The sequence below is a fragment of the Pyrgilauda ruficollis genome, unplaced genomic scaffold (assembly GCF_017590135.1).
Source record: "Pyrgilauda ruficollis isolate IOZ18807 unplaced genomic scaffold, ASM1759013v1 scaffold23, whole genome shotgun sequence".
Classification (NCBI taxonomy): Eukaryota; Metazoa; Chordata; class Aves; order Passeriformes; family Passeridae; genus Pyrgilauda; species Pyrgilauda ruficollis.
Window position 1 is genome coordinate 577416 of NW_024522539.1, and position 12226 is coordinate 589641.

The 12226-nt window shown below is 48.7% G+C and overlaps 1 protein-coding gene across 1 annotated transcript in view; it reads right to left on the reverse strand.

The window, feature by feature from the left end:
• Positions 1-2107: 2107 nt before the first annotated feature.
• Positions 2108-12226, reverse strand: part of MAP2K5 (mitogen-activated protein kinase kinase 5) — a 115400-nt gene continuing 105281 nt past the window's right edge. Inside the window, exon 24 of the mRNA XM_041469112.1 lies at positions 2108-2457. Coding sequence (XP_041325046.1) covers positions 2356-2457 — 102 coding nt within the window. The 3' untranslated portion in view covers positions 2108-2355. The remainder of the gene's footprint in view (positions 2458-12226) is intronic.

Genomic DNA, 12226 nt, shown 5'->3' on the forward strand with positions numbered 1-12226 from the left:
AAAATCTCCCTGGAGCTTCATTCCCATCCCTGGACATTTTGGGAACAGGGTGACTTCACACCTGGGCCATGTTTTGTGTCCTGGCCATCTCAAAGTCATTTTTGAGTGCCCTGAGGCAGGATTTGCTCAGCCCGGTGGTGCTGCATCCCTGGGGGATCCCTTGGGGCGGGTTTGGGGGTTCCTGCACTGCTGGGGTGCCCCATGCCAGGCTCACCTGCATCCCACAAGGCACAGACACGGACTGGGATGCTCTTGGTGCAGGGAGAGGAGCTGGGCTGGGTTCAGGACTTGGGTGAGCTCAATTCTGGCCAAATTTCCTGCATTCCCCCTCAGCTGTGCCCCTCGGTGCTGACGGGTGTGGCAGGAATTGGGGTCCATGTGGGGACAAACCACCCCCAGACCCCGTATCCAGGCAGGAGGGGGAGCTTCGGGAAGACCCAGCCTCGCTGCTGCTCAGCTGGGAACGCCAGCAAGGCTGAGAGGAGCTGCTCAATCCCAAACTTCCCTCCTCTGCCCTCTCCTCCAGCCCCATCCCTCCAGATTCTGCTGGGAAGGGGCAGATGAGCAGATCCCTGGCTGCACAGAATCCCAGGATTTGGGTGAGGAAAGGAGATGGAGGCCCCAGATTCCCCTGGACTCATCCCACTGATGAACCACATGAATTACAATCCTGCCCTGCTTTAACCAGGAGGCTTTTCCCAGCTCCATCCCACACGGGTTTTCAGGGTGAGTCCTCCCCTCCCAACCTCCCTGGCAGGAAAAGCAGCAGGAAAAACCCTGGGATTGCTGAGTTTTAAACTACATCTGAGAGAGAGAGGGGGAGAGAGAGACCTTTTATCCAGGGAAAGCTGCTGCGAACTGTTAGGGATAAATAAATGGCAGCGCTGCCGACGCCCTGCCTGGCTCACAGGGAGGGAATTTGTCTCACTTTAGCAGAAGGACCTGGAGGAACGGGGCTGCTGGCTCATTCATCGCCTGTTATCTGCCAGCGAGGTTGTGACATCAGAGCAATTAAGACAAACTTTAGTCTGTAAGTTCAAGCCTGCAACCTCTACACTTCAAAAGAAGACAAACGATCCCTCCAAGGAAGGAAAGCAAGTCTTTTCCAGGCTGCTTCCAGAATAACATTTAGGATTTGCAGTGGTTTGGGAGGGATAATTCACTGAATTGTGGGGGGGTTGAAGCCCTGGTAGAAAATAAACCACCTGAGTATTTTTTTTTTTTTTTTATTTTTTAGCAAAAGTTTATTTCTAATGCAAAGACAAGCAAACAAATCCCAACCTCCTCCCACCCAACTCACTCACCCCAAACCTGCCTCTCACATCCATGGTTTATTTTTTTTTTCCTTTTAATAAGCATTTTTACACAAGGACTGATTCAACTTGTGTTGGTCTGTTGTGGAAACGTCCCCAGGAATTGCAGGAGCCAGGAGCACCCAGCAGAGACATTGCAGCCATTCCTTTTTCCTGGAACACCAAACCTGGAGCCTGTGCTTCACCTGGCTGAACCCACAGCTGTGCCAGGGCCTCCCCACCCTCCCAATCTCCCATCCATCCCTGCCCTCTGGCACTGGGATCCATTCCCTGTGTCCTGTCCCTCCATCCCTTGTCCCCAGTCCCTCTCCAGCTCTCCTGGAGCCCCTTCAGGCCCTGGCAGGGCTCTGAGAATTCCTGGATCCTTCCCTTCTCCAGGGCAACATTCCCAGCTCTCCCAGGCTGGCTGCAGAGCAGAGCCCTGTCCTCTTTCTCCTCCCCTTTTCCACCTCAGCACACCCTCTCTTGTTCAGGGATCAGCCTGCAGAGCCTGACCATGGATGCTCCTCATGTCCCAGCAGCTGGCACTGGGAGCAGAGAGGGCATTCCCAGTCACTCACTGGTGTGATGCTGACCCTCCTGGCACCCCTCACCTCCTCACAGGGTGGGCAAGCCCAGATATTTCTCTTTTTTTGTCTGTTTGCTTTTGTTTTACACTTAAACCCAGTATTCAGTGGCTGCCTGCACTCAGAGACAGCCACCAACTCGTCAGGAAATCTTCTGGACACTTGGACAGGAGCAACAGTTAAAAAATACTCTGGAGTCAGGAAACAGAACATTCAGTAACCCAAAAATAGAGATATAAAATACTTGCTTTAAGGCTGTGTACAGTATAACTGAAGATAAACCTGGAAATTGCTCAGCAACAAAAGAAACAATTAAGAAAATTCCTTAATGTGGCGGTGAGGAAAAGGCAGCCAACAAACACCCTGATTTTGTTGATGCTTCTAGGAAATAGTTGGAGTAAAATACGATCTGGATAAACTGAGAGTCCAAAGGTGGAGATCCTGGTGTGGGCAGAGCTCTTGGGGTGCTGCAGAGCTCACTGGGGTCCCTGGGCTCGCCGCTCCTCCAGCATCCTGCACACCCACATGGACACCACCTCGGCATTGCCGTCGTTGTACTGCACCACAAAGGGGTGGCCCTGCAAGGGGACAGGCAGGGTCAGCCAGGAGAAACACACACAGCCCTTCTGGAGCACAAACCCCACAGGAGAAACACACACAGCCCTTGTGGAGCACAAACCCCACAGGAGAAACACACACAGCCCTTGTGGAGCAAAACCCCAGTGCAGCATCCCATGGCTGCACCACAGCAGTGCCATAAAGCACTGACTCAGAGCAGTGAGAGGCAGCCCAGACTCCTTGGAAATGCTCTTTTTTTTTTTGGTTGATATTCCATTTGCTCGTTGTGTTCTGAGCCAGCCCCTTTCCAGGACAGCTGAGCAGTTGCTGAATGGTGTTTGGCTAAAATGATAACCCAAAAAACCCCATTAATCTGCTTGTAAATTTGTGTGATGTCCTAAAATTCCTTCTTTAACAACCCCCCACCGTGCATCCTCCACGTGCACTGACTCTCCAGAGCCTAAAGGGCATCCAGGAGAGCTGGAGGGGGCCCTGGACAAGGCAGGGAGTGACAGGATGAGGTGTTTTGCCCAGCACTGGGGTGTTTTTGGGTGGAAAAGTGCAGGAATAAGATAAATGCTTTTATCTCCAACACAGCCTAGAAGCAGCTATTTCACCTCTTCAACAGAACAGCCAAGGACACCAGAGAGAAGCAGGAGAGAACAATCAGGAGGCACAGACAGGGCAGAGCAGATGAACTGAGGCAATCAAACCCAAATATTCCAGCCAGTCCTTTCTCCTTTAGCATGGAGAGACCCCACAGCCAAAGCCCCCTCACCCCCAGGATATCCCTGCATTTAGGCTGCTCCAAATGAAAATTCAGCTCTGAAACCTCAGCTCTGCACACTGCTCACCCTGTTTGCTTTGGTTTCTGAGGATAGTCCACCAAAACCTGGGGGTTTCCACACTTTTCTCCTTAGGAATGAGTTTAACTTGAAATTACTCTTCAGATTTCTCATGTTTTTACTGTCTTGCTCCAGTGAGGATTCTTCTCAGGCTGAAGGGATGTTTTTACTAGAAACTGTCTTTTCAGAATCTGGTGGCTAATTTTTTTTGAGTTGTTTGTTTTGAAACTGGGAATGGGAGAACAGAGATTTCCACCAAAACTCAGCAGGATCCATCTTTGCAAATCTTGGTGAACAGCTTGCAGCATTTTCAGGTCAGGCACCAAAAACCAAGGAGGACACAAGTGGCCCAAAGATGTCCAGTGCTCAGGGATGTGCCAAAATCTACTTCCAAACCCCTCTGCTGCTTTTAATACCTGACCTCACTCAGCAGCACCTGCAACTGCAATAAAACCATTTATGCAAGAACCCCACAGAGCTGGGGGTAATGCAGGAGTGCACCAAACCTGGCCTTGGCCCTTTGCAGTGAGATTTGGAGTGAAAATCAGCACAAATTCCAAGAGAGGGACCTGCAGTTGGCTCAGCACCCAAATATGTCTCAGGGAATTATTGGAGTTTTCCTCCAAGGTCTCCAGCACTGCAGCTGCAGTGGTTTTCTGTCCCTTCACAAATCTCTCCATAAACTCATGCCTGCCCTCCATAATTCTGTCATTATTCAGCACCCAATCCCACATTCCCCCCTTTTCAGGCATCCTGAGCATTGCAATCCTTACCCAGAGCACACAGACCTCAGAAAGCAGTGCCTGAAACTGGAAATTCCTCTGCAAAGGATGGGGGAGAGAAGGGGCAGGGAGCTGAGACAGGGAGGGAAGGAAGAACAAGGGAAAAACCCAAATAAAAAGCCAAAGCACCAAGGGAGAAATGCAGCAGGACAGAGCTGTCACCTCAGAGAGGAGACAATGACAGCCCCAACAGTTTGGACACTGCCAATAAATCCTGGTGCCTGCCTCAGCCACAAATAAAGTCCCAGCCCTGACTCCAGGAGTGAGCAATATGTTCTCGCCCAAAGCCAGCAACCTGCTGGGCTTAAATATTCCTGCAGGGATTTACTGCAAGGGAACACTGAGAAAAGGTAAATGTGTGGGAGCTTGAAATGCATTTTCTGTTGCAGGGACCAGTTCCACTTCTGGAGAGGTTTCCCTGCCTGCTGTGGCATGCACAGCTTTATGTTTGGGGGCACATGATCCCATCCCTGTGTATTTCACCTCTCCTCAGATTCCTATGCACATTCCCAGCAAAACAATAACCACCTCCTTCCCAATTGCTCAGCCTTAAAAATACCTGGAAATAGCACTGGCAGAGGGAAATAGATTTTTAAATATTCAGCCTTAAAAAATACCTGGAACTCAGCACAGCCAGCAGGAGAGAGGTTAAAAATCCAGCACCAAAGTGGCTTTCCTTACTGGCCTGGTACTGCTGTGCCATGCCCTGGCTCAGTGGGATGCACTGGGAATCCTGCAGGGAATGGGAAGTGGCTGCTGCAGAGGCTGGAGCTGGAAAGGTCAGGCAGGACAGGGCCAGGGCTGGCCCTGAGTGAGTGTCAGGCAGCCTAATTTTGTGTGTCAACCCTGAAAATGAGATAAACAATGACAAACCAGGCTTTTTAAATGAACTTGTCTCTTCTGGTTCTCTTGATAAAGGGTACATTTCTCGAGTTGCAGTGTCCCACCAGACAGGTTTAACTCTTTCACAGGGGAGCTCCTGGCAGAGGGGGAGGTGAAGGATTTAAATACCTGACAGGAAATTAAAAGGGCAGTGCCCCCCTGAACACAGGGCCCTGGTAATTCCAACTCAGTGCTCACCAACCATCCATCATTCAGCCCAGTCAATTAAATCCCCATTATTCAAGGGTAAAAGTTCCATCATTTTATCTACCCCTAAAATTCAGCAATTTGCTTTCATGGCCTTGTCCTCTGGCCTAAAAAGAATCTTTGTTTCTGATAATAACCCACCCTGAGCTTATTGCCACAGACCTTGCATGGCATGCTGGGCAGGACTGCAGGTCCAGGGGCATTTTCCAGCTCCAAGTGCCCACCTGGAGAGTGCAGCTCTGCTCCAGGGGGATGAAATTCCCTCTGGGATACAAAATCATTACCCACAGCCCCAAATCCCTTCAGTCTAAAGCACAGGTAACAACTTCCACTGCCCCTCACACACAAATCCAGGGAAGAGGAGAGCTTCAGGAGAGCCTCTCCCACAAACAGGATCCTCTGGCCATGAAATGTTGTGTTTGGAAGCACCAGGGAGGTTCAGACCAATGCCAAGGGACAGGCAGACCATAAACAATGCCCCTCATGCAGTGCCTGGGATTTCAGGCACAAAAGGAGGCAGTGTTTATGTGAGACTGCTCTAAAGGTCCATGAACAGGCAGCCACCAGCCTGGAATGGTGACAAAGCACATTCCCAGTGTGAAACGCCAGTCAGCCACAGATTTCCTTGGAAATCACCGAAAATGAGAGATTTCCTCCCCAGGGTGGTGCTCCCTGGGGCACAGAAGATGGCAGGAACCTGAATCCCAAATGGTGGGAGAACATGAGATCTAACCCACTCCAGCACCTCCTTTTATTTTTTTTCCCCTGGCATAGTGAGAGGCTGACTGGGGAGGGCAGCCAATTAAAAATGATAATAAAATTCCTCATGCTTATGCAAGGAAGGTTGGGAAATGAGTGGCACTGCACTGGTTGCAGTGGTGTCACCCTTTTAACATTTCTTTTTCCAGGAACCCTCCCAGCCTGAACTCCATTTATCACCAAGCAGCACAGACAAATCACGCCTTCCATTAAAAAAATTCTGAACTCAACACAACAAAAAAACCACAATAAAAAAGATCCCAACTGTTGCAGCCACAGCCTATCAAGACAATGGCCGTGCCCTCAGACAGCATTTCAAATACAGTTTATTAGTGTGTGATATGAAAAGGGTATTTTTATTGCATGATATAATGCAATGGGACCTTGGGCGCTCTGCAGAAGGACCTTGCACTCAGAAGTGTAATGAACCCATAGTCCAAAAAACATTATACTGTACATTAACCTATCATTAATGGCACATTAGGGCTGGGGGCATTGCACGCTCGCTGGGCAGGGCTCCATCAGGACAGTGTGCAGGAAACCACAGTCTTCCCAGGCTTAAAACAAATAGAGAAAATAAATATTACTGCTGGCTGCAGGCTGCTCTGAGGGAAGCTCACTCGCTGCTTAACTTGCAGGTTTTTAAAGGGGGGATGAGGAAGATGCAGCAGTTTATTGGGTGGTGTTGGCATGCTCTGAATGCATCAGGTGCAGCTTTTCCTGCACAAAACACAGCCCCTGATAAGAACAGAGTGGAAGCTGGAAGCCTGCTCCCCTCCCCTGCCATTCCCTAATTCCTCCCTGGCAGCAGGAGTTGGGAATGGGAAGAGCATCCTCCGACCCAGCTCTCTGTTGGACACCTGGGATCTCTTTTGCCCCTGCACTCGTTACACCTGAGCAGAATTCCAGCCCTGCCAGCACCAACTCCATGTGAAATGTGAGCAAAACACCAAATCCCTGCTGCTCCCAGAGCAGGTGGGATGTTCCAGGCCTTCCCCCACTCCAGGTGCTCTGTTCAAAGGAAAGCCACAGAGCAAATGTTAAATCAGGAAAGCCTGGCTGGCAGCTCATCCCTCCAACTCCAAAAAATCCCAACTTGGCTGTCCAACAGCACATCCCACTTGGTTCTCCCATTGCTCCTGAGGTGCCTGTGCTGTGCACAGCTCTTGTATGAACTCAGGGCATGGATTCGAGGGGAAATCCCTGCCCATCCTCATGTTTAATGGGGGACAGGTCCCACCTCCAACAGGACAAACACAAAGCTCAGCTCAGGAGCTGCTTCCCAGGACTCCTGGAAACACCAAGTGCTGAGCAACCCAAAGAGCTTCCCAGAATTCCTGGAAACACCAAGTGCTGAGTAACCTAAACCACCCCACACTGACCCCGGTCCCCCTCCAGTGCCCTCAGCACACGTCAGGATTTCATCACTCCAGCCCTGCCTCCAGTGCTGGAGGATTTTCCATCTCGAGCTGCTGCCTCCAAGGACAAGCCACACTAAAAGCTGTTCTAATTATCTGTGCCAGCTACCCACAGTATCCAACTGCGGCTCCCACAGCCAGGAATAGCAGCGAGGAATCCTCAGGCCAATTCTCTCACTGCAGCCTCCCAAAACATGGTTAATTCACAGGCACAGAAGGTGGCAGGGCATCCTCAGGGGATGCTCCACGCAGCTTCTGAGGCTTGAGTGGGGTAAAAACTCTGAAGGCTGAGCACACGTGAATCCACAGAGACACAGAACGTGCCCACGGGAGAAAGGACCCTGCAGGACACTTTAAAGTGTGATCCAGCTGCTCCAACTCTTGTTTTCCTTTTGAAATGTTGGGATTTTTTTAAGTCCTTTTAAGGGAAGTGTGAGCACCTGAAGTGCTTGGAACAGCAGGGACTGGGAGGCTCAGCCTGTGAAGAGTGCCAAGAGTGTCCCCAGTGTCCCAAAGCTGCAGCAAGGTCAGCTGCAGCCTCCTTGTCTCTTCCAAATGGAATTGCAGATCACAGATTGAGCTTAACCCTAAAACTGCAGCTCCTCCTTGGGACTGTGCCTGATCTGGGAGCGAGGTTTGCTGGCCCAGTTCTCTCTCAGTGTTCTGTCCTCAGACTATTGAGGGCAAGGACTGCGCTCGCTGCGCCGGAGAGGCTCCAGCACCCCCAGAGCTGCGCTCAGCTTTGAGCTGGGCTCAAAGCCCCAGAGCAGGGGCTGAAACCATGGCATCACAGAATCATGGCATCCCCCAATCATGGCTGGAAGGACCACAAAACCCACCCAGTCCTCCCCTGCCCTGGGCAACACCTCCCACCACCCCAGGTTGCTCCAATCCAACCTCGAGCACTCCCAGCATGGACCAGTGGCGTTTCTGGCTGGAGATGGGGCAGGAACAGGAACACATCCACAGGGCAAAACAAGTCTGGTTATTTTCCTGCAAGTTTCTGCTCCCTGCTCGCTCCTCAGCTGAGAGCAGAGCCCAGCCTGCTGAGCAGCTCCACTCGGGAAGTGGGGAGTTTTGTTTGTTGCATGGCCTCCCTAACATACGCTGTAATTAAAATGTTGATTACTAAACAGTTTAAATATATGACAGACAATGCAGTTAAAGCCTACAGTTAGGTCAATATGTGATTTAGATTTGCCATTTTAAAAACTCTCATTTAAATTTTGCATACATTAATCACTACCATACTTCAATGTTCTGATATCCACCTGACTACACTATTAAAATAAAACTTGCTGCCCCAGGGAAATCCTACTTATTCTTAATTGTTTCGAGGCTTTGATGGGCTTTTAATCTAAGATTAATTTATGCAATTTTAAATAACTCTTCTTATGATTAATAAGCTTGAAAATTAAAAGGAGTCTAAAGCAATTATAATGAGCATTTGGTCATAACCTCATTAGGAGAAGGAGTGAAGGATACAGCTCTGGAATTCTTACAAGACTACAATTTAAGGTTACTTTCAGAGGAGTCAAACATAGTTCTTGAAATTGCAAAGGCAGATTAGCCTAGGTCAGCCTTAGAACTATGGCTACCTAGATTAGCACACTAATGATTTTATCCCTCTGATGATATGTGAGACAGTGAAAAGATGATGCAAAACAAAGATAACACAACTAAGCACTGAAGCCTTGGGGTTATATTTCTTCCTTTTTTTTTTTTTTGAGAAGTACTTTTGTCTCCTATTATTTATCTTTTTCTAGACTGGCTTTCACCAACGCATTTATCCTTTTTATAGGAGAAAGTTAATTGCAAGCGATTTTCAGCTGGTTTAGTTTTGTTGAGGCACCAAAATTCTCCTGCAATTTACAGAATTTGTCTTCAATTCACAACAGTGCCCAGGCCTGATGGATGGACTAAGAGGAAGAACACCTTAACCTGAACAGCAGCTGTCTACACACCTCACCCAAATTTCCATTTCTAAACAGCAATATGGATTCTTCATTATGATTAAAGTATTATTTTCCCAAGCTCTGGACAGGTGGTGACCCCACAAGAGACCTCAGAGACCCCCTGTGCACTTGACTGATGTGTCCAAGCTGGCAACTCATCACCAGACAAAGGGTCAGGAGGGAATTTTTCAGGTGAGAACAGCAGGAATTGGAGCAGCTCCACTCCCCAGCTGGACCTGACTTCAAACTCCTCAACCCCTCCTCCTGCAGGACCCTGGGTCTGTTATTTGTTCCCTTCCTGTGGCAAAGACTGGTCTGAAATTTACTACAGGGTTTAGGGTTTGGCTGTGGCACAGAGGAATCTATTTGCCCATCTGCAGATCATTCTTTCCACAGCAGCTTTGCTTTTGATATTTGTTGTTAAAGCAGTAACTGTCCCTGGCACTCCTCACGCTGCTCAGCTAAAAACGAGCCAGCTCCCAGCAAAGGTATTTCACTTTTTGTGTTATGACTCTTAAAAACTCTTCAAACAAACTAAAGCAACCGAAATCTAATTGGAGTTTACTTCTGCAAGTGCTGCTGAGGTTAAGGAGAGCTGCAGAGGAGGAATGGGGAGAGTGGCCCAAGGCTGATGGAGTCTGTCAACATTAGCAAGCTGTCGACAACAGAAGCAGCTCTGCTGAGTGAAACACTCGGTGCAACATTTCGGGGATGGAAGAGGTTTGACTTTTGCCCAGCTCTGGTCTGGTTTGTGGCCTCAGTGCCCATTAGTAGCTGGAGCTCATTAGGTGTGTGCCTGGAGCACATCTTCTGGTGGGGCTTCATTTGAAATCTATTCAATCTGTGAGCTTCAAGACCTGGCTGTGATGAGAATGAGAGAGTGGGGGTTCAGAAAGAGCAGAGATTCACACCAGAAAGGCACACCTGACCTGAACTCTGGTGGAGCTGCACCTGCAGAAGTGTCCTCAGCTCCAGCACAGGAATGGTCGTGGTGACACCAAACAGAGCTGGTCAGGGATTCAGAGCTGATGCAGAATTTCCTTCAAACAAGGACTAAGTGTTCCCCTAGACTTGGGGGGAAGGGTGAAGAAAACAACTGTTTTCCCCAAGTTTTTCTACTGGGGAAAAAAAAATTGCTAAGCAAATTACTAAGCTGAAGTAAACTGAAACAATCTCCTAAATGTTTTTCACCCAAACCTTGGAGAAGAAAATGCTGCGTGCACACACGCACAAATAACAACAATTAACAAAAGCAAAAAAACCCTGAAAATGATGTGGCTGGAAGCAAAAAGGGAGAATGGAACAGCTCGTACTTCGTTAGCATTTTTGTGATGAAGTTTCTGCAAATGAACAAGTCGTTTTTAGAAGTACCACTACCATCATCCTGCATTCCATGGCTACACGCTGCCTGCACGGAGTGCAAAATGACATCCCCGTGTTTGTCAGGCTCTGTGGAGGGACTCAGTAAAGTATTAAATGATGGAGGTGAAGGCGCTGCCACATCCCCTCGTCTGAGGAGCAGAGAAAGCTCAGGTATGAAACAACGCTGGAATAAACGCACTGAGCCCTGCTGAAAACACAAAGAGAACAAAATATATCACCACTAGTTGGCTTGGGGAAGAAAATATAAATTCCTTTGAATCTCTCCCAAGGTCGCTGAACAAGGACCGAGGCCACCAGCACCATTTCCACGCTCAGAGCTGTATTTTAATCCAGGGGAGCCTTTCCTGGTGGAAACCTGGCTCTCCCCAGCCCAGCAGGCACAGGCTCATCCCCATTTACACCAGCTGAGTGTTTCCCCAACCTCTCCCATCAAATCCGAGCAGGCAGATGCACACTGACGGGACAATGAACTTTTCCAGGGCTGTATTTTGGGGTTTCAGCCTGAATAAAGCCGCGCGCTCCGAGCTCTGCCCCGGCTGGGAGCGCCAACAGCTGGCTCCGGAGAGGAGGCCGTGCCTTAAAAAAAGGAAAATAAATAAAAAAGAAATCATGTTTAATTTAAAAATTAGAAACTGGAGCAGGCTGTGAGCGCAGAGGTTGATTGAAACAAAATTTAAATTCCTGTCAAGCCCATTTAAACACAGGGGCCCTTCATAGGCAATTAGCTGCTCCCTGTGAAGGCTGAGCGAGGCCGGGCCTGGTCACTGTGAGGAGCCGAGAAAAATTAACTAAAATCAGGCGCTATGAAATATTTAGCCTCCCAGTTTATCACCGGGGTTTGGAAGTGTAAACAAGACAAAAATCGATTCCTCGGTGCCCTCCAATCAATCCCCCAAAATGGCGAGGGCATCTGTTTCTGCTCAATTTTGTTTACTCTGGCAGATTTGCCTTAATTGCGGTTGTTTATCTCCCGTTGTCCCCGGGGCCCTAATCTCCCGATTACTAATACTTAACACTCATTTCACATCTAAAGCTACTTCTAATCCTCAACAGGTTTCTGGAGCTCTTAAAATGATGGAGGCCGGGGAGATTTCTCTTTGTGAGAGGAGCATTTTGCGACCCGCAACCAGCTGGGCCCAATCGTCACCAGGGATGGCGGCAACAAAGGTGCTAAAAGGCTCTTTCACAAACTCTGCCTCTCCGCCGGGAATGCCACCGAGAAAAAAAGGCCTTTGATGGGGAAAAAAGGGAAAAAAACCACCCTGAACAAGGGGGCTCTAACAGTCCAGCCAAATAAAGTTACTGTCATCATCAAGCGCTGTCAATCACAATGAAAATCCAATTAAAAAATCTTTCAGCACGGCCCCTCTTCAGGAGAAAAATGTCCGGTATTTATATGCGGGTTTTTTTTTTTCTTTCTTTCTTTTTTTTTTTCAACTGCACAAATTAGAAAGTCGTATTAATTGATTTTTTACTACTTTAGGCCCTGATCCTCCAGCAGAATTTCTGCGGATGGAAGAATCAAGCGGCACAAATCTGATTAAGGGATTTGAGGCAT